Source organism: Pistacia vera, unplaced genomic scaffold (assembly GCF_008641045.1).
Source record: "Pistacia vera cultivar Batoury unplaced genomic scaffold, PisVer_v2 Contig271, whole genome shotgun sequence".
Classification (NCBI taxonomy): domain Eukaryota; kingdom Viridiplantae; phylum Streptophyta; class Magnoliopsida; order Sapindales; family Anacardiaceae; genus Pistacia; species Pistacia vera.
In genome coordinates, this window is record NW_022196081.1 from 259,003 (window position 1) to 280,982 (window position 21,980).

Consider the following 21,980-nt stretch of genomic DNA (forward strand, 5'->3'; position numbering starts at 1 on the left):
CATATTGAGTTTTAATTTTCTATCGATAATTTCTGCAAATTGCAGCAATGACTTGAGCTTCTAAGATTGACCCATCATTTATTTGTTTCAATAATATTATTAAAATATCATAATCAATTCTAAACAGGGCAGTTGACATCTTCTTCTTTTTTGATATAGTGGCACTAGTAATGATAACATAGCGCAACAGCTTACTCTATATGCCATATCCAGACGAGAATTTAGAAAAAATTATGGGACTAATTACTTAAAATTGATCTATATTTCCAAATCATCCATCAACTGAATTCAACAATTGCAGAGCAGAGAGTTGAAATTGTGTTAGGTTTGCATTTAAAAATGTCATATTCAAGTTTTGTTTTTTTTTTTTGTTGATTAATTTGGATGTTACTTGTAACTTCACAGTGACTCAGTAGAACAGGGTTCAAATCACAAACAAAAACTTATGGATCTCCAACTCAGGAGTGATAACTCTTTTAAGTTCTTTTTTTTAATAAGACAATGATACAATGGGGGAGAATACAATTATTTTATTTTTGAATTAGTCAAATAAGAGCAGAAATTGGTTGATTAGCTTATTGCTTACCCAGTCTTTAGCTTTTACTAATTTTTTGCTTTTAGATCTATATAAAAAGCATCGGTCTAGTCTTTCATAAGCAAGCAAAGTAATAAAAGTTCTGCCTGTTTGTTTAACTTTTTCGACCCTATTATATTCTATTTTCTTATCATAAAAAATGAAAAGCATATTTGTTTTAATGTTGTTTAAAATCCAATCATATTCTATTCGGCTCAAAATATTTAACAATTATCTTTTTCAATAAAAGTTTATAAATTAACAAAAATATCCCGATCCACCCAAGCAATAGTCGCCCGCCAGCAACCACTGTCTGCTGCTAGCTTCGGAACAACGCATGATTTGCTGGATCTGATCGATTGTACGCCGCTCTATCTGCTTCTGGCCAAATCCACCATCGATCTGGCCATTGACGATGATCATATCTTGGCTGTCGTTGACGGCCAAACGACAACCATTTTTACCATTAACAACCATATCTTTGGTCATAGATCTGGTCGTTTCTATCCAAATTCAGGTGGATTTGGTCAGAAACGACCAAATCGGCACATGACTGACCAGATCCAGTCGGTCATACGCCATTCTAACGACTTTTGGCCACCGTCCGGTGGTAGTGGCCAGCTGTCGACAATCAGTTGAATGAGTGAATGTATTTTTTGTTAATTTATAAACTTTTATTGAGGGGTATTTGGCTAAATTAATAATATATGGGACTAAAAAAATTTAAATGTTCTTAGAAATTTTTTTCAAAAAATGTACTAAACGCATTTTCATAATTCTATCATATTTGATTAAATAATATCCTATTATTTAAAAAAGTGCATCAAACGGAGCCATGTAGTTGTTCTTAGTTTTTTGTCTTCCTCATTTCTCAAAATTTAAATATTTTATCATTAGTAACATTTATGATAGATTAACCTATATGGAAAAAGGAAAATAAATAAATAATAATAATCCTAAAGAAAATTAATTATGTCAAGGAAAATGAGTGATTAATTTGAACACTTCTTCTGACTTGATAATCAGAATCTATAACAAGAACAATTTTCAAAGGATCAATAGGTTTTAAGAAAGTCGGCTAAGTATAATATTACATTTATTTTTTTTCGATGTTGAGATTTGTTAAAATAATTAAAAAAGGAAAATACTATCTTATGTGTACCTTAAAATAACTATTAAAATATTGATTCTACAGCTGAATTTCCCACCAACCAACCACACGTGTTTTTTTTTTTATAAAGGTCTTTTTTTATCTTTTTCTTTCCATCAGTCTTTTAGACTTTTAGTTTTAGGTCACAGCCAAGTTGAATGTCGGCCAGTTACCGTTGATTGCGGTAAAAGCCAAGTAGTTGACGTTGACTACAAACGACCATGGCTGCCCGTTTGTTTTATGAGTGTATAATGTCCTAATAAATATGGGTTTAATTCCATTTGCGAGATATTAAATTTCAGGTGTCCAATTATTTACTAAAGTATCTAAAGTTTTTTTAATTTAAATTATATAGAGGATTTTTTATATTTTATAAGAAGTTTTCAATAATTTTAGAGGCAGGTTTAATTTTTTCTAAAAATTGCTAGAACGTTTTAGACTTAATTATATATCTCTCAAATCCATATAATATCAACATTTTAATATAATTATCAATAATCGTTAAAATTCTTATATAATATAACAGCATAAATAGATAATGTTAATTACGCAAAACAAATACAAAACTTACCTATTTTGCCCTTAATTTAGGGGCTTAAATATTTTAATGTGGTATTATGGAAGGTTTTTTCTTTTTCTTTTTTTTAATTGATATTGTGAAAGTGAGCAATTAAACTTCAAAAATCCTCTAATTCTAATCATCATTTGGTTGCGACCCTTAGGAACAATCTCTAAATGGTCAATTGTTTTTTTTTATTTTTTTTAATAACTCATAATTAACTCTCCGTAAATATTATTTGACAATTTAAAACAGATTTTTCAATGGAAAATGCAAATATTTCTCTTGAGGTTGAAGATTAAAATAAGTTATTATTATTATTATTATTATAACTATATTTTGTCTATTGCAGATTGTTAGTTTTGTGAATTAGGAGGTTCAATTTTAGTGTTTAGTAATCCGTTTGACAAAACAAAAATTAAATAGAGTAGAAAAGATGATTATTAATGGGTGTTAATTTAGTCTTCTAACTATTAACACCCATTAAATAAGAGAAATAACAATAAGACATGGGCAGTGGAGATTTATCTAATTGTCAATATAAACCAATAGTGTATTGGATGTCATTTGAGGAATGAAATTTGTGGACTTCACTGATTTTTGTCTTTCTTTTTGCAGGCACCAGTCAGTTGTGATTTTGGGCCTGGGCATACGGGATTTTGTATTCTTTATAAAATTACTATTTATCCCAAAAAAAAAAAAAAAAATGACATATTATATTTGTACATTTGGTCGTGAATTCCAATAAAACGTCAATCTTTTTATCTAAAAATTACAGCAAGTATTTCCAACGTTTTCACCTTCTAATCTCATATTCTCATGCAGGCGGTGATGGAATGGAAGAAAAAGAGCAAATTTGGTTAGACATCTTTATTCATTATAATCAAACCAAGCAATACAATCAAAATTACAGTTTAACTATGAATATATTAGTCCAATCAAACCTTAGAATACTCGGCCTGCGCCTCCCAGTCGCGTGGAAGAGGTGGAATGCTCTGTTCATGCCTGAAGAAATTATCAGGATCAACTTCTGTCTTCACTTTCACCAATCTGATGAAGTTATCCTTGAAATACTTGGTTCCCCAAACACTAGCCTCAATGAAACTTGTGTTTTTATCCTTGTTCTTTCCCAAATCAAGATCCCTGTAATTCACATATGCAGTTCGCGGAAGCATTGAAACATAAGGACCCATGTAATCGTATAACCTCCTTATCCAGTCAAAATGCTGCGTCGTGTTCTTTTCTCCGTTTTGCCATGTACTCAAGTACTGGATTTTGAATATTGTTCCCTTTCTGTGCGGGAAAGGAATTTCAGATTCTGAAATCTTGCTCATCATTCCTCCGTAAGGGGTCCATATTAACAGTGGAATATCTTCTTCCAGGATTCTTTTCCAGAGCCCCTCAAGTGCTGTTTCTGGAATTGGTTCTTTAACAAAGTCTGACTTGGCTTTGAAAAAGTTCTTGAACAAAGACTTCCCTTGAAGTAGAACTTCAGGAGGTGTGTTACTTGGGTATCCGGCAATGTAAAGCACTGATTTGATCCAGCTTGTTTCAGTACAATCTTTTCTTGTCAAACCCAGTTCAGGGAAGCTCTCTTCCATTACCTGGAGGAGTCTGGTGGCGCCGCCGAGAAACAAAGCATTGTATGAGGTTGTTATAGTTCTCTTGCCTTGTTGCTCTGTGCTTGCTGCAGGTGAAATGATAACTCTGATGAAGAGATCCTCATCCAGCTTATCTACAACTTGTTGCCATCTATAGAGGAGCTTTGTGGCGCCTTGTTCCAGGGTCTTGGTCACTGTAAAAACTGTCACAGTTGCTGGTACAGGAACCAATTTTAGCTTCCAGGCGAGAATAATTCCAAAGCTTGCTCCTCCTCCTCCTCTTATCGCCCAAAAGAGGTCTTCACCCATGGCTGCGCGGTCAAGAACTCTGCCATTAGCATCTACAATTCGGGCGTCTGCAACATTGTCAGCACCGAGGCCATATTTCCTCATCATGGAACCATAAGCACCTCCTGTGATGTGCCCGCCAATGCCTAAGCTTGTACAGAGACCAGCTGGAAAGCCATGAACCTTGCTTTTCTCTGCAATTCTGTAATAGGCTTCACCAATGGTGGCACCGGCTTGAACCCAAGCACTGTTGTCATCTATATTAACACTGACAGAACGGAGCTTGGCGAGGTCCAAAATGAAGAAAGGCGATTCGATTTCAGATACATAAGAAAGGCCCTCATAGTCATGGCCTCCACTCCGAACTCGTAGATGAATTCCAAGTTCTTTGGAGCAAATAACAGCCGCCTGAACATGGGATTCATACAAAGGCGTGAAGATGAGCTCGGGCTTGGGCGCAGACGGCACAAGGTACCTGAGGTTTTGAGCAGAAGATTGTAGGATTGTAAAAAATGAGGAGTTGTTTGGTGTGTAGAAAGTGGACATCGGAGAAATAATCTCAGAATGTGCAGAGATGCATTGGATAAAGTTCTCTAGAATTGAAGTTGAAGTGGTCCATGAAGCGCATAACAAAAGGACTGTAACTATTGAAAGAAAGTAATTTTTTGAGAACATCATTGTTCAAGTTCTCCTGCTTTTGTGTTTGTATTGTACCAGAACAGAGGGTATTACTATTATAGACGGGCTATGGCTTTGATGAAACGTGCATCAAATTCAAAGATAATCCTAACTTCAAGTTAAGGAGTCCCCACCTTTTTCTGTCTTGGGTATATTATTTTATTTAAGTTCTCGTACGGTAATAATAGCATAAACAGTGCATGATCATGTTGTACTTGTACCTGGACATGAACAGAGTACACGCTCAAGGGAAAGTGACCCACCCTTCGCTTAGAATGCAATCCCAATAATTATTCTGGAGCTTTGGATAGGGATGTACAAGAAGAAAAAAAAAAAAAGACCTTAGATGCTCAAATAAATTTAGGCCCTATATTAAGAAAGCAAAGATTGTGTGCACTCCAATTAAACCTTCCAATATTATCCATTCCTAAGTCTTGGTTGCCGGATAAGAGAAACAACAAAACCCAACTACACCGAAAATTTACAGTCCAAAATATCATTATTAACGAAAGAAATAGAGAATGAATGCTAAGTTGAGAAGATAATGGGTTTGGTAGGTGCTGAGAGTACCCTGTACAACTAGAAAACATAGATATGTAACAACAAAACTACTCTTGAAAAATAGGACAAAACTTGTAGAAACGAGAGATCTTAAGCTTGAGGTTGGGGCAAAGTATCAGTCAATTTTTGCAAACCAACAAACTGCTAAAGTTTCCCAGACTAGAAGAAAAGTCAATATCAAAATGCTCTCCCGGGTTTCCTCAGTGCAACAGAAAACTGTTGATTTCACGATTGTGCATCAGAGAACCAACAGAACTCTCAGATTTCATGAAGTGATGTAAGTTTGGCAATGCTCTAGTGGTGGAATATGGTATGCTATGGGGTAGTAGCAAATTTCAACAAGTTTGCCTCCATAGCAAATCAGACTTTCCCTTTAAAACATCCTCACGTCTAAATTGAAGCTTCCGTATGGCGGTGCTCAAGGTTACGGAGTACAATTTTAGCAAATATTTTGGCTTCAATAGGAGCGGCTAATGCTGCTGCAGCACCACGCAGAACTCTTAATGCTCCCACATTTTGCAAGAGGCTTGTGTGGTGTATTGCATGCCGTCCTCCGGGCATGGTAAACTGCGATTGAAAACTTTTATGAGGATAAAGTTCACTATTCCATCAAACATGTATTCTTAATAAAACCAATTACAGATTTTGACATCATAAACCTATAGAGGGTTTCCATTGCATGTGATATACAATAATTACACCACCTAATGACATTTTTGTAAATAACGTGTTTATCCAAATCAGCGTTGAATTGAATTAATTATTCAACCATAAACATCATGAATATCATATTTTAAACAGATAGGAAATCAAGAATTATTCTATAAATGAATCTACGAGTAAAAGTATAAGAGCATGTTTGGTTGCACTTATCTACTAGCCTAAAGAGCTTATTAAAACCATAATCACTTTTGAAATTTCTTTAGCTTGGTTGGTAACATTTCAAAAGCATTTATAGGATTTAAAATAAGCTATTTTACGGCTTATAGGAGAAGCTCAAAATTTGAGCTTATTTAAAGTGTTGAAATTTCAAAAATATCCTTATTCTATTTAAAAATTTGACTTGATTTACTCTTATATATTCAAGCCCTTTCTAGTAAATTAACACGAGAAAGCTCTTTTATATCTTTCTAACAAACAACTAACAAGTTTCATAAAAGCTATATTTTCATAAGCTCTTCATCAAAACATTTTTCTTCTATAAGCTCTACTCGAATAAACCGTACCAAACAGGCCCTAATTTAATGATCTCGTCATCTGGACTAAATGGTATGAATATAAAGTAATTTGGAATTTCACTCTATATATGTATATAACTACAAAATTAGATCTAATAATTATTACTAGATGGTACAAGAATTGTCATTTCTATAACTTGTGTGTATATATACCTGGAGAAGAGCAAATGCAGCACAGGTCTTAAGTATAGATGATGGATTCCTTAACATAGTGACAAATCTTCCAATCTCAGCTGCACTGTAGAGGAAAAAAGTGAAAGAAAATATATGAACTACAATCAATCCAGAAAGAAAGCACAATAAGAAGTGTTTGACCAATATATAAACAAACGGATGGGCATGCAAAATCAACATAAGGGAATGCCAAGAAAAGTATACCTGCATCTCAAATGCCCCGCTTCTGATATGCATGCTCCTTCTGTTATTTGTGTTAGAGCTGTTGGGGCTGATGATGCAACAGCGGTAGCAAAGGTTTGGGGATCAGAAAATGAGAGCACAAATTCTTCAATATGCTTCAAGGCCACTATTCTAACGGCATCTACATTCACAGTCTTTGAAGTGCCCTCTGATGAAGACCCCACTGATGCAATGGCATCCATTCTATATGAATTATACACAAAAATTACATCTCCGAAGGTTCTCAAATATTTGCAATGCCAGCAACCAAGAGAAGCATAAATATGATTCCTTTCTTCATTGCAATATTAAGTGCTCCATCTTAGTGTAGTCCTTAAATGACAGATATTCAGGCAAAAGGAGAAAACCATTTATTGATTGAATTATTATTTAAGAAGAAATTTTTTAGCTCACAGCAGGTTTTAAGAGGAGTAGTTGATTGGAAACTGGCTCCGAACAAGTTTTAAAAAATTCCAGGACATGAAGAAGTTTTGGTATTTACAAACCCTGGTTGATAACTTGATATTATATCAAAGTTCCAGAGAAAGGATGGCATTTTTTTATCTTTGTCCAATCAATAGAAAGATAATTTCACTGAAGAGACAAACACATCATGGTAATTAGCATGATATATTTTACATTCCAAAACGAAAGAAGCACATTTTCTTCTTCCAACTAAGACAATGGTGAGACAAGCAAGAACACATTTCTCAACATCTGACTCTTCCAAGCTATATTTCTAGGTCAATGAGGAATCGAACACACTTGGTTGCATGAACAGTGATAGAAGGTTTAAGAAGACAGGGTATCATTCCTTCACACAATCAACATGTCTTTCACCCTTAATACCCTCTTAATCTCCATCTATGATGTTTGACACAGAAAGCAGGTTTCCTTATGTGTGTGCTAACATCATAACATTTAGAAAAAAGATAGTTTGATGTTCTACCTCCCATCAAACATGTACGCCAATGCCAATGCAGACATAAAACGCGCCATTTTTGACTGTGATGTTGAACAGAGATGCACAAGTGCTGGCACACCCCCATCCTCCACTATACGAAGAGCATTACCAGGATTGAATGCCAGATTCCAAAGAGCTCCTGCTGCAGTCTCATGGACATCCTGAATAGAGCACAAATATCCAAAATTTATTTCATGTTTAAGTTTGACTATTTCAGAAGAGCTTCTTAAGAGACCACAGGAATGCATAGAACACAATTTATATAAATGCTGTATTAAACCTTCAAATAAGAAGTGCAGATAAATTAAGGTCCCACCTTCAAGTAAGACACACCTTCTAATAAGTTTTTATCCAATGGATTCAATTCAGTCTCAGTGATCTTAGCATTAAACATTGAGATGGACTGGCTTATGTCATACAGATGACAGCAATGCAGAAATCTCAATGCAGTTTCCTTTAATTACTAATCCAAAAGAAAGGATTCCAGAGTACTCATGTCAAAATCTACTTAAGAACACAGCGATGGATACCATCATTGTTGCAGTACATAATTTTTATGATAAATGAAGATGATAAGACAAGGAAAGGAATTGATTGGCTTGTCAAGGCTAGATCCTAATACTCAATGTCAACGATAGCAGCAGATGATCTTTTCTTGTCCTCGATGAACATTGCTTCCATTAATATTCTGGTCATGATTCATCTAACTGTGCAGAAAATGCAAACTTACTTCAACACCTGAGCGTGCTAATGCAATAAGAGGAGCTACACCGCCTTCTTGTCCAATAGCAATGCTAGAATAATAGAGAGCAGACATAACAGGTAAAAAAAAAAAAACTAGAATTAGATCTCAGGGACATAACCCTAAATATGAAGAATATTTGAATATACTGAGAAGAATCCATCAGATGAAAAACTATAACAATATTATCAGGAAAAAAAAGGTGATATGAGTTTGAGTCTTTGCCATAGAGTGCAAATTCTTAGCCACAGATTGACATTGTAAAGCACGTCCAATTTCACGTTACAGTTGTATTTCTTTACTTAAGTTTTTTCCTACTGAGTTTTTTCTTGAATAAGGTTAAATACAATTATCTGTAAGCGGTGGATGTCCAAGGGGGAGTATTGTAAAATGTGTCCATCCACCACCTTAACATGAGGCGGTAGGGGCAGTCAAAAGGAGGTGGGGGTTTTTCTATAAATACCCCCCTCCCCTTCATTCATACAACATGCAAAATTTAAGAAGTTTAATAACATATCAATTAGGTCCCCCAATTCTCTGGCTTTACTCATTCTCTCTTTTATTTGTTAGCTTATTTCCTTATCTGAGTTAATTATTATACAACGCAGTGAGTGGCCCCTAAGTTTATGTAATAAGCAACTTCCATCTTTTTACGGACATATACCAAATTAAGGCCACAATCACTTAAATCATACTTTAACATAATCAAATTCTTAGAGTAGCCATGCATTATATAAATAAAAACCTACCATATGCTTATCAATTCAGGTAGGACATAGGAAATATATAGAACCACTCGGTATAACCACCAGCACAAAGCAAAGATATATTTTGCAGATGGCAAATGAACAAAACAGAGAGTTCATAGAACCTGAGAAAATTGCTCAATTACATTCTGCAAATTTTGCAATCTTAATCAATGATTTTATTCTGTTTCTATTGCTGATGCAAACCATAAATTTATTGCTTATATAATAGATGCTGAAGTGCTTCTAAAATATTGCAAAAATTGGAAACTGGAAGATGGAACAGAAAGACAGACTACACTGCTGCAAATCGTAAAGCACAAAGGCATTGTTACACGCATTTGGCTTATGGAAAAAATGATCCTTGGCAACGACATGTTAAGACAAAATATGTAAAAGACAACCAAAACTGAGAATCAGCAAAACTATAACAGACAAAACTCACAAAGTCTACTAAATACCTGTTAGTTTCTGACACTGACAACCCCCAGAGAGCACCTGCAGCCCTTTCTTGAAGACCTTGGGAGGAAACTAAGCATGATTGAGCAAGAGCAACCTAGAAAACCAAATTGGGACCCAAATTTGAAACTGCTTGAGATAGTATACCACATCATCCCAACAAACGATAACCATAGTAACATTGTTATATGGCTAAGCAAAACATCAGCATCACTAATTAGATAATTCATGACTTTGGAGATCATAACAAAATTTCCCTCTACCACTTCAGTGCTTTCCCTAGCTTGGTTCTCATTCAACAATTTGGATACAAAAGTGGTTCATCACAGTGTTACAAATGAATCATTCTTTGCTCCACATAACTTATCTATTTTTTTCTTTAAAACTTCATAATCCTGAGTTTTGCTTCCTTTCCTTAATCATGTAAATTGGTTTAAAACTTCTTTTTCAACTTCCGAGTCCTTTACCTGCTCCACAAAGCAAGCCACAAGCGGCAATCCAAACAAGGATTTAAACTAGGGCTTCTCCTCATTAAATTAGTTTTTTCCATAATTTCTTTTGGTTGATTGATAGAAGAAACCGTAAACCAATCCTGATGCAACCTAGCCTTCTCTTCGTTCACTGGTAGGAAAAATGTTGTGATCTCTCATCGGATAGAAAGAGGATATGTCTTAGGCTTATAAGGGTGGGTAGGTAGGCGTCATCTAATAAAATAGTCTTCTAGGGAAATGTTGGGGGTGAGTTGAACCCGCCAGGTAGGCATCCTAAAACCAATTAAGGAGTAAGTTAAACCAGTCAATGATAGTGTTGAACATGACAAGGGTGTCATGTAATTGAGTTGGGAGAATGTTGTAATCCCAAATTGGTTAGAAATGGTTTCGGTCTTAGGCTTATAAAGGTCTTAAGCTTATAAGGAAAGATAAGAAGCATCACCGAACATATTAGTTTTTTGGATAGTTGGCAAGCACCCAACCCTTGAAAATTGGCATTTTAGTAGGTGGCATCAAAATTCTTTTCAGCAGGTGGCATCAAAATTTTAAACAAACTTCATGAGCTTTCTAAACCTAAGCAACGAGTGTCTAAATGACAAAAATCTTATCAACCTTCACAAATTAGTTCATGGTATCAGTGTATCAGTAAAGTGCACCCACATAAGAATTATCCAAGGCAAGTTGGTTATCAAGGAGTTGATTAATTTAATTATGAATTATAATTTAACCAAGAACCGTTTTGTACAAAAGAATATTGTGGGAACTTTTAATATTTTTGAAGTTTATGTAGCCACAGCAAAAACCCAAAACTTGCAAATATGAAAGAAGATTAGTTTGCAATTGAAATGCCATACCAAGGCCTCAACACCACCACCATCAGCAATTGCTTCTCGATTTTTGTCATCAAATGATAAATTCCACAAAGCACCAGCAGCTTCTTGCCTGTGGTAAATATAAAAATTTACTACAGTCAAAGTGTGTGAAGTTAAGCACATTCAATGGCAGTCTAGGGTCAACTCGGAATTTAACTGAATCTCATTTAAACAGCTAGATTTAAGTTGATTTTACACTTTTAGTAACATTCACAAATGCAGAAGAGTGACTACAAGAAGGAACCCAAATAGATTACTAAATTCATATCTTCAGCTATCTAAATTTATGGGATATCCAGTTATTTGTGAGGATTCTACTATTTGAGCAACTTCTATATTTATGCTGCAGGCTATTAAGAAGAAAAATTTAATACCTCACTCCTTCATGTTGAGAACAAGTAAGTTGCACCAATGCTTCCAGCGCACCTGGCTCTCGCCCAACAGCAGCATTATCGCTATTGTTATCTCCCTGAGCAGCCAAATTAGCCAAGGCACGAGCAGCCTGCTCAAAGCAGAAACACCAGTTTGTTAGCATATTACCGCTAATACAGCATAGTATTTATGTGCAGTTCACTTCCTTTTACAATGAAAAAATAAGGTCTGGAACTTCCATGCGGTAAACCCATCACATATGAACATTAAATACTTTCCAACTTATATACACAACTATCTTGCACATAATGAACATGTGGAACGTTAAATAAATTGCAACTGACACCAAAAAGAAACATCAAACATCAACTCCCTTCAAGTGCTGGAAAACAAAGAGTTTTAAGCAAATTGCAACTGACACCAAATAGAAATGCTTTAACTTGGAGTTCCACTACAACGAGGCCTGCAATCTGCAGTTCCACTAGATATTAAAAGACACAGAGCCTTCGCAACCAGACAATTTGATCCTCCCTGGTTCTTACAATCATAAACGATTTGACAGAAGCAAACTACAAATCAAAATGATTCAAGTCAGTCTGCTATTAAACATCATTATTGGCTGGCACACAGACCGTGCTAGAATTTGTGTGCTTGGACATGTTACTGAGGCTTGTAGATTTGTAGTGCAGAGCTAAGCCTGTATCTGGAGGCCCATTCAATTTTCTGGCCAAGCTTGAGCATAACAACAACCTCCAGACAGCTCAATATCTCTTCTTTCTGATCTCCTCTCTTCTCTGTCTTTCTCTTACTTATCTCCTTCTCCTGCATCTCTCTCTCTCTCTCTCTCTCTCTCTCGATTGCAATAAGATCCCTCCCCATTTTTCAGAGATTAGCATTCGAACTGTAAAGGATCTTCATTTCACCTTCCATTTCCAAGGCTTCATGATAGACCAATATATAAGTGGCCAAAATGTGAACAAAATAATAATTTTCAAAGGAGATGCAATCAGAAATACGATCCAGAGCATGCAGAATGAAATAAAACCTTTAACATGTAAATGATCATTGCTTCTTTTAAACAAAAGGTATACTAGAAGTAAACCAAAAATACCTGCTCCTGAACCCCTTCAAACTTGCAGGATCGAACAAGCATGACCAAAGCATAAACACCACCTGCCTCTGCCACCTCCACACAACATTTATCATCAGCAGCCAAATTTGCTAGGGCCCCGGCAGCACGTTCCTGATATTAACCAATTGCGAAGACCACCACACAATTACTTCACATATTACAATACCATGAGGGAAGCGAAAAAGTGAAATAATTGGCTTTAAAGCAAGATACATACAAGAACCCCATCACTGCTAGCAGACCATTTGAAAATTAGGTCAACTAAAGCTTTTACACCACCTGCCTTTGCAATAGCACCCTGAAAAGACTATTCATCAATAAAGGACAGAAATTTTGTGGACAGTATATAGTCAAACTGCTTCATTTTAACAACCTTATGCTCTTCTCCAACAGAGAGATTCCATAGCCCTCCAGCGGCCTCTTCAGCAACTGATCTGTTCATTGACCTCGCTAAATTGGAAAGGATGTCAATTCCCCCACTTTCAGCAACAGCTTTTGCAACTTTTGTATCGACAGATAAATTTGCTATAGCCTGCAAACCACAACTATATGATGGAGAACTTTTCTAATTACCAAAAGAAAAATAAAATTAAAGGGCTGGAGATCACCTAAGAAGTAAAGCAAAACACAAGAAAATTACTAAAGATTTAACATCTGATTTCAATTAGGAACCATTCTTAATGCTTATAATTCAGAATTCCAGCTTTAAGAAATAAAATTTTGACAAAATTTTGCACAAAAAAGGAAGTCATATCTAAGGGTCAACAATTATTGGAATTCATATTTTAACAAAGATTAGCTTACTTTTGCTGCCTCAGATTGAAGTCCTTCTTGACAAGATTTTGCAAGGTCCAAAAGCAACTGTATCCCACCATGCTGCAAAATCACCTCAGCCCTTCGACAATCAACAGTGGCATTTTCATCATCAATGACAACAAAAGTTGCAACTGCTGTGGCTGCTCTTTCCTGAACTTCCTCTTGTGAGCTTTGCATTAAACTGAGCAATAACACTGCCCCTTGTCTGAGCCAGAAATCATCAAACTCCTTTGGGTTTTTCTCCGCAATACGCAATAGTGTATGGGAAAGAACCCACTCAATCCACTTTATAATCTCATATGAACTTCTATCTCTTTTCTTTAATATCATCCAGTAATGGAACACATCCTTGTCACTTTCAGTAATGTCACCAAATAATGAGGCTATTCCCTTGAAAATTTCACTGAAAAGGGAAACTATAATTTTACCCTTCTGATTATACATCATGTTATTATCAACTTCAGCTTCAAAAACTGGACAATTCAAAGCAAACAAAACTTTCAAGTTTCGGCAAGATGACAACAATCTCATAACAGCACTTAAACTTATATCAGTTCTTGAGACATCTAACCCCACCAAGCTTGGCAATCTACTCCAAACTTGAGCAGCAGAACTCCATTTCAAATTTCTTGATCCAGCTATTGACAAAAATCGTACAGAATTTAAGTTTCCCAATGCCACTTCATTGATAACTTCTGACTCAATGAATCCAACCTGTACCAACTGCCCACAATGCTTAGCCAAAGCATTTATGGCATCTCCATTTACTTCCCGAACTCCTGATAGCCAAAGCCTTCTCAACTTGGGGCAGCAATATGCAATAGCTTTGATTGCATCACTGCTGATTTTCTCACATGCATCCGGCCCAAGATAAAGACTCTCGAGCATCTCATGCCTAGCTGCTATCACCGAAAGTGCAGCATCTGTGATGTCTCGACAAAGATCGCCACTAATTTCACAAAGCCCCTTGGCTTGTAGACTAATTACAGCATGAGCTGATTCTGCCCCACGAAACCAAAGTCTTTGAAGATTAGTGCACCGAGAGGCAAGCCACTCTGCAGCTGATTTATCAAACTTGTGGGACCGAAGATCTAATGACCGCCATAAACAAGGGGACGAACCTAATAGCCTAAATGTTTGACATGTTGAGGACAAGCTTACACGGTCTCGATAATTTAAATATGAAAAGAGTTGAATGACTGTATCATCAGGCAATGTTATCCAATCAACCTCAAAATTCGCTTGCGAACTTGAGCACCCAGAATCCAACTCTGAACTACTTCCTATAATTCCGTTACTACTTTTGTCCTCAGAGTGGCACACTTTCTGCCTCACCCTTCGAGTCATATCTCAATGAAACAAGCTCCAAATTTTCGAACACTACAAAACAAACAGTTAAAACAGTCTTTTAGTTTGATCAGAATCCAAACAATCAACTTCCTTCTTAATCTTCAGCCAAAACTAAATCATCACACAATTAAAGCAAAAATCCCCCCAAAATCCACAAACTTCACATTCATTAAAAATTCAACAAGGTTGAATTTTTTGAGCACTGCAGATCCAGTACTGAACAGCCTCCCGTATTCTCATAGATAAACAATCTTAAGATTGAAGAAAGAAAACCAACAGACCATGCATACATTAAACAAGTTCCCAATTGCTCAAACAACTGCAGATTACTTGAAAACAATCTTCAATTCAAGAAACATTTGTTATTGAGTAAAACAAGCTACAGACTTTTTTTCAGAATGACAAAGCCAATGAACAAACATCAACTTTAACAAGCATTCAAGCATCCAATCAAATAATATCAATTTAGAAAACTGCAAACACCCAGAAAGTGAAAAGTCCATCAAATTCAAGAAACATCACATACTCAAGCATAACGCAATGAATAAATAAACACATAAACGAAAATTTCACATTATGCAAAGCATTACAAGATAAAATAATAAAAGCAAAAACAAGAAATGGGTGTACCTTTATGCTGGAGAACAGATTTTGATTCCTTAGGGATAGGTATTTAAGAGTAAAACTGACGCTGAAAATAGAGTTAAAAGACAATGGCAGTTAGAGTAGAAAGTAATGCGAAAAAACAAAAACACTCTTCGGAATCATCTGCTTCTTCTCTACATGTGTTCACTTTTATAATTATCTGATGGTTAAAAAAAAAAAAATTAAAAAAAAAATAATAAGGTAAGACACAACACAAGTGAGAACTGGGAAGCAGATGTGCGGTGTTGGTAAGTATTTTCTTACATTGTAATTGTAAGAATTTGGAGGGTTAAAATGAAATGAGTCAATTTCAGTCAACAAATGACTTCACTCCATTTTCAAAAGACTTAGGTGTAAATGCCTAATCAAGATTCAAGAGTTGACAAATGCATATTGCTAATAAAACAGGTTATTGATTCCAAGCCCCATGGTGATAGTATTATTATCTTTCTTCTTTTCTTTTTTCCTCTTTTATTTTTTTTTTATTTGGGAGTACCTCACCAGTTTGTGTGTATCTCAAAAAGTCTTTTGAGACCTTGAAATTAAGGTTAAAGAAAGCCTTTAGTGACTATCCTTTATTAATAGTCGTAAAAATTCAAATTCAAGAATCTCTTAAATAATACATCAAAGAGTTTTAAGAAACTACGTAGAGGTAATTTAGTATTATTATCACCTAGTGATTTTTATTACTTAGGTTTTGACTTCATTCATCCGTATCACTTCGCTTTTTTCATTCATCTAAAAGGATTAATATTGTTTTGAGTGGAAGTCTTTAATATATAGAAAAAAACAAATATTTCGGCATATAATTGTCAATTAATTAAGTTGGTATTCGATACTATACATTTATATTGAAAAATTGCGTTACATCAACATAATCGTAACACAAGTTTTAACTATGAAAGCATTATAATTCAATAGTTGTAAACACGAGTATAATTTCATATCACAAATTTAAATTGATATAACCTTAAACCTGGATTGTTTGGGAGGCTGTGTTTGGATTATAAAAATCTCTTAAACATAAACATAAAGAATAGTGCTACTATTTTCTAACTTGGTGTGTTTCCCGAAGAAGTATGTAATTGGTGAATATTGAGATGGGTGGGAAAAGCTTGACCTTGAGGCTTCAGCACATTTTTCAAACTCTACTTCGAAATAAGTAACCCAACTACTTCAATTCTTTTTTAATCATCATAAGGTCAGCATTTCATACTTAACAAGATTTGATTGTATTTATGTACTTATACATTCTGACAGGCATGCCGACACTTCAATTTCTGCTTCGACTCTTTCAAAGTTAGGCAAAAACTGGGTAGATACAATACAAGATACTTATGTCGAGTGCCTTAAATGTCAACTGCACCAGACTCTTTCACAGAACGAACATGTTGGCCCCAATCCCACCAAGAACTTGTCTGTTGGCAGGGCAACAAGCATTGAAGAATTTTCAATAGGAAATGCACAGAAGCTATGACTATTTTCCAAGTCTATTGAACCACCTATTTCAGGTCAAATGTCCAGGAGAGGCCAGAAGCAGAAAGAGTGAAAAACAAATGAGTCATGGAATCAGATTCCCCATGTAGCAAATCTTTGAGATTGTCCTGCATAAAAGAGACATTTAGCAATATGTAGGTATTGTCTCCCCAGAAATGTAATTCTACCTTTCCACTTTCCTTACCAACTATACATAGAAACTAAATGGAGAAAAAAGCGTCCCTAGACAAGGTAATGTTACAACACAACAGAGCCGTCGCTATAATCTGGACTACAATGGGGTAACGGGAAACGAAGAGTCACAATTGCTTACATTCTTTCCAATAGTTGCATGTCATCCAGGTTATGGCATGAAATATTGCTTTAATCATCTGAGCTATAGTCACTAGATTCTGGCAGCACATCAACAGCAGCACAGCAGAATGACTCTTTGTCTTTGAGGAGAAGACAACTTCCATTTGAGTTCCATTTCAGATCAGTTATGTTAAACTGTGGTAGCGGATTACTCACACAGTAGGCACCAGAGGGGGTCCACATATACAAGTGAGAGCTTCCAGTGCAAAGAACAAGACGCACGCATGTTGGGTCCCATACTGCTGCTCGAATAGGGTCCTTCTGCATCAAGATGGCAGCAAGTTCAAGACGACGTATGTCCCAAATCCAAAGAGCAGTTGGCATGCTATCATTACGAGTGCAAATATATTGACTATCGCTGCTCCATGACATAAGACCTGAAATTAAAATTAATTTCTTTAGTTGATCAAATGAAAAGAATTTAAAATTTTTGAAATTGATTGGCTCTGTTTTTATCAGTTTGTTAAGCAAGCACTGGAACCTTCAAGCTGAGTACCGAGTACAATACACAGTACACCAGCCTTACCTTCTAATTCAAAAGTTGATGCTATTGCCTTCAACAGGAACCAAATACTGCATTTATTCACATTTTATTTGTAAAAAGAGAAACAGGGCTCACCAATTCCTTGCTTAGGGTTTGGTTTGTCTACAGGAGGCTTCTGAAAAGGCAAAGTAATTGGTACTTCCATAACCTCGTACCTAACTCTGAAGTGTCCATCTGGAGCATCTTCTTGGAGGGAAAAAGAAAACCAATCAAATGATTGAAAACCAAAATTTACATATACAAACAGTTATAAAGGGGCATTACTGTGAAAGACCATACAGTGGCAGTATCAGTGAGAAGCAAATAATCTCACTTCACAATTATGAACTTCTTTCTTTTCTTTTTCCTTTTTTTATTTAATCTCATAAACTACATGAGAAATTTACCTAAGAAGAACTATAATATATTACATGAAATCAGGAACTGACTTTTGGATTCTTATTTGCCAAAACAAGATAAAGAGGCAGTGCCCTCAAATAATTCAAAATTTTACATCCACTAGACATCTTGCTTGCTTATGGAACTCATTAATAAAATAAGAATATTGCTTAGAATTTATAGAATGCAGCTAAGATCAAATCAATACTGCAAACATGAAAAACTTTCAAACAGACTAAAATAGCATATACAAGCGGAAAGTAAGAAGTTAAGAAGGTAAGTAGGAACAGGAGAGCTTCAAATTGATTTTCTAAATAAATCATTTTAGATATAGAGAAAGATGTGAGTGTAACTTGTTAATGAAACATTTGAAAATTGTGCTTACCAGAACTGCCTTGCATAAAATCATCACTCAAACATAATTCAGACATATCAAGCTGCAATGGTTCATCTACCTCCTGCCGGTTTAAGAAACAAGAGGTAAAATACACTTCTAACGAATTAAATCATCTTTTTCAATTCTGTCAACCTAGAACATGAAAACCAACTACCTTGAAAACAGCAGCAAAACAAGGAGCACGAACAGTTGATAGGTGAATAAATTCAGCAAATGTTTTCCAAGTCAAGTGACTCAATACCCGCAACATCTGGTCATAACTACCCACAGCCAGAAACTGGCCACACGGAGACCATGAAACACTTTTTACTCCAAGTCCACTTTCATATGCTTGATACTTAAATAGACACCTTCCATCCGGAGAGTAAATAAGAACCTGTACACAACACATTAGTTTTTCACGGTTCAGAAAAGTGTAGCCTGAAGAAAAACCATGCCACAAGAAAATTAACAGACATCCATGTCCTTTAACAGAAAAAACCAAAACTTAGATAATGAGGCGGGGTGGTAGTGGTCTAGTGGACATGCAGTTAGTCATTAACATATATGCCAGACCCTTTTTTCAGGCTTATTCTCTTCATATAAAATCTGTAGACATTCTTTTTGGTGATCATTGTTTGATGCTACAATCAAGAATAGCATGGGCCACGGAATCAACAGTCTCAAATGAAAAATCCCCATTTTACACATTCAAGGTCTTGTCAATGTTCATCATCTTCATATATGAATACAAATGTTGGAACACATGATGCTCTCTAGGTACATAGAGAGCAGGTTTCATTTACTAAGAAATTCAAAGGTGCATAGGTTGGAACCTAGAAGTTTACATGGAAAAAAAGAGGCCAATCAGAATCGTCTCACATATTTGTATATTATTATCATTGAGAAAGTATATAAATTGAAAGATGTAGTAGTTACTAGTTTTAAAGCAATGAAAAGCGCAGCGTTAACTACCTTATATTCCATAGGTGAATCCCACATCACGATGGAGCTATCATCAGGCGACCATTCAATATCAGCCAAATCCAATGTATCAACAGCAAAAACACCCATTATCTCCCAAGAATGGCATGAGAGCAGATTTATATAGTCCTTGCAATCACGTCTAGTACAAATGGCAGCAAATTTCCCATCTTGGGTGAAAGAGACCCCCTTGGAAGCATGCTTGGGCCATTGCACATGAACACACGCTGTGTTCAGTAGAGACCAAACTGTTAATCGCAGCTGAAAATCTGATGTAGTAAGTATGTGACGGCTATCTGGACTCCACCGAGCATAAGCAATGCCAGCAGGCCCTTCATCTATTTTGCATGTCCATTCAGGTTGGGTCAGTGACCATGCCTGTATCATTGGTCTTTTATAAAGACCACAAAGAATGTATTCAGAATCAAGTGCCCATTCGATATAGCTTATCTTATCCAAGCATGAAAACAACTGCACAACCTGCATCATAAAGATAAAATACATTAAAGCTTCCCTCTGAAGACCATGCTTCCTTGACCAGCACCAAGTAATAACCTTATATATAAATCAGTGCAAATTTCCATTCATCTTAGCCTACTAAAAGACTAAATATATTGATAAACCCTACTCACATAAAGATTACTGATAGATTTTATTAAAAAAAAAAAAGTGTGTTAAACGAGGTTCCTGAAAAATTCTGATACACGGGTTTTTCTTTTTGCTTATATTTCAGGCAAAATCAGGCGATGTCAATAAAATTTTCCCTATAAACTAATAAATTGACTACAAATCAGAAGCAAGAATATGATTTTAAATTTTTAATCTCACCATTTTAACTCAATGAAGGAATTTAATTATATATTTGAATCAGTCCCAAAAAGTTTGGATTTTACTTATTGTACCTGAGTTATATCATAATGTTAAAAAACTCAGCCGAATGAAGCCGGCATTATAAATCATTGTGAAATAAGCTCAGGATCTAATTAAGTTGCAACAATTACCAGAACGAGATCATTACCAATTTTAAGTCTTACATTACACAACAGATTTACAAATTACAACCCAATTAAAAAAAAAAAAAAAAAAAAATACCTTGAACGAGTGAGTGTCCCGGATGACGAGACGATAATCGACAGCCACAGCTATGTAACGTGAGTTAGGTGAAAAACAACACGGCCCGGTCTGTTTATAAGCTTCAGTGAACTCCATTTACAGCCACGACAGAAACAATAAACCAAAAACAGTCATAGAATTTGCAAATTCATGTCGCCAATGGTGCCCTATTAGCCCCGAGATCATGAAAGAAGAATGTGAAGCAGTAGATGCTTAGATCTGTCACGGTACTTGTTGAAGGTGAGTGCGGTTGAGACTTGAGAGTCGAGCGAGTTTCAAATTTTTGAAAGTGGATAGTGAAGTGAAGATCGAAATTCCAGAAAGACACCAACTGAAAACGAAATATAAAAATCGTTTAACGGTGTTTTTTCTATCATAGACTGCGTATGTGGGCCGGTTCGGGTTTTGCGGTTCTGATTAATTGGACATTACTTCTAGGCCCTAATTTGCCCGAACCCGCAATAGCAATAACGCTGGAAAATATATTTATTTAATTTAATAATAAATAATATAAAGTAGCAAGATTGAAAGATTATACAAAAGAACAATAAAAGAATTTGCTAGAAATTAGATGGAAGAAGAGGCTTTAATCACTGGTGAAAAAAATTTACTTCTTAACAATTGAAGGAATAAGAAAATAAAATAAATTTTTTATTAAAACTTAAAATAAAATAATTTTTTTATTAAAACTTAAAATAAAACAAATAAATTTTTTTACTGAAACTCTTACCAGGCCCGAAAAAATCAAGGGTATTCAACTTTCAATATCAATTTTGATTATAAAAAGGGTCAAAACTCAAAAGCACGATGGCTTTAGGTTTGTTTTAAGGGACAATAACAATTTATCGCTCAAGTTTGGCAAGTAACTTTTAGTTTGATAGAATTTTTTTAGTAATGTTCTGATTTTTTTTAATGATATTTTATTCATTATTGTTGATGCTTGATTTTGACACCAACTATTCACACGTGAGAAATACTAAGCGAACTTAGAAGTCACACGTGATATGAGAATATTTAGTTAAATAAAGAGTGAGAAGCAATGTTTAAAGTTGTTCGGATGCTCAAAAGCGAATTCTACGTCTACTGTATTGTATTAATGA

At 35.4% G+C, this 21,980-nt stretch overlaps 3 protein-coding genes across 4 annotated transcripts; all 3 read right to left on the reverse strand.

Annotated features, from left to right (window-relative positions):
- Positions 1–3,130: 3,130 nt before the first annotated feature.
- LOC116133635 (berberine bridge enzyme-like 15) lies at positions 3,131–4,947 on the reverse strand. The gene has a single exon (XM_031419318.1). The coding sequence runs from the start codon at positions 4,848–4,850 to the stop codon at positions 3,222–3,224; it is 1,629 nt and encodes a 542-aa protein (XP_031275178.1). The 5' UTR covers positions 4,851–4,947; the 3' UTR covers positions 3,131–3,221.
- A 372-nt stretch (positions 4,948–5,319) lies between these two features.
- Positions 5,320–15,831, reverse strand: LOC116133630 (protein ARABIDILLO 1-like). Its single transcript, XM_031419310.1, has 13 exons — positions 15,620–15,831; positions 13,628–15,019; positions 13,197–13,355; positions 13,041–13,121; positions 12,803–12,934; positions 11,694–11,821; positions 11,302–11,389; positions 9,959–10,053; positions 8,740–8,803; positions 7,995–8,170; positions 7,028–7,249; positions 6,803–6,887; positions 5,320–5,978 (listed from the first exon to the last, which is right to left on the reverse strand). Exons 2-13 carry the CDS (start codon positions 14,984–14,986, stop codon positions 5,802–5,804), a joined length of 2,766 nt encoding a protein of 921 aa, XP_031275170.1. The 5' UTR covers positions 14,987–15,019; positions 15,620–15,831; the 3' UTR covers positions 5,320–5,801.
- An 817-nt stretch (positions 15,832–16,648) lies between these two features.
- On the reverse strand, positions 16,649–21,218 carry LOC116133605 (WD repeat-containing protein WRAP73). 2 transcript variants are annotated; one of them, XR_004128585.1, is made up of 7 exons: positions 20,860–21,218; positions 19,759–20,247; positions 18,959–19,180; positions 18,793–18,865; positions 18,105–18,212; positions 17,445–17,862; positions 16,649–17,238 (listed from the first exon to the last, which is right to left on the reverse strand). XR_004128585.1 is itself a non-coding variant. In XM_031419279.1 (6 exons), exons 1-6 carry the CDS (start codon positions 20,974–20,976, stop codon positions 17,495–17,497), a joined length of 1,377 nt encoding a protein of 458 aa, XP_031275139.1. In that variant the 5' UTR covers positions 20,977–21,218; the 3' UTR covers positions 17,245–17,494. The 2 variants fall into 2 exon arrangements, 1 of the variants encoding a protein (XP_031275139.1); XM_031419279.1 differs by lacking the exon at positions 16,649–17,238 and having other exon boundaries at positions 17,245–17,862.
- Between the last annotated feature and the right edge of the window lie 762 nt (positions 21,219–21,980).

What these genes read in the sequence shown, in the direction of transcription:
- LOC116133605 (XM_031419279.1), bottom strand. Translation starts at nt 20,976, where the DNA reads ATGGAGTTCACTGAAGCTTATAAACAGACCGGGCCGTGTTGTTTTTCA. An exon ending in GTTTTGCTGCTGTTTTCAAG is followed by an intron (nt 18,866 to 18,958) that starts GTAGTTGGTTTT and finishes TTAAACCGGCAG; the next exon opens with GAGGTAGATGAACCATTGCA. An exon ending in AAACCCTAAGCAAGGAATTG is followed by an intron (nt 17,863 to 18,104) that starts GTGAGCCCTGTT and finishes TTTTAATTTCAG; the next exon opens with GTCTTATGTCATGGAGCAGC.
- LOC116133635 (XM_031419318.1), bottom strand. Translation starts at nt 4,850, where the DNA reads ATGATGTTCTCAAAAAATTACTTTCTTTCAATAGTTACAGTCCTTTTG.
- LOC116133630 (XM_031419310.1), bottom strand. Translation starts at nt 14,986, where the DNA reads ATGACTCGAAGGGTGAGGCAGAAAGTGTGCCACTCTGAGGACAAAAGT. An exon ending in TCAGTGTCAGAAACTAACAG is followed by an intron (nt 8,804 to 9,958) that starts GTATTTAGTAGA and finishes CTATTATTCTAG; the next exon opens with CATTGCTATTGGACAAGAAG. An exon ending in TAGCACGCTCAGGTGTTGAA is followed by an intron (nt 8,171 to 8,739) that starts GTAAGTTTGCAT and finishes TGCTCTATTCAG; the next exon opens with GATGTCCATGAGACTGCAGC.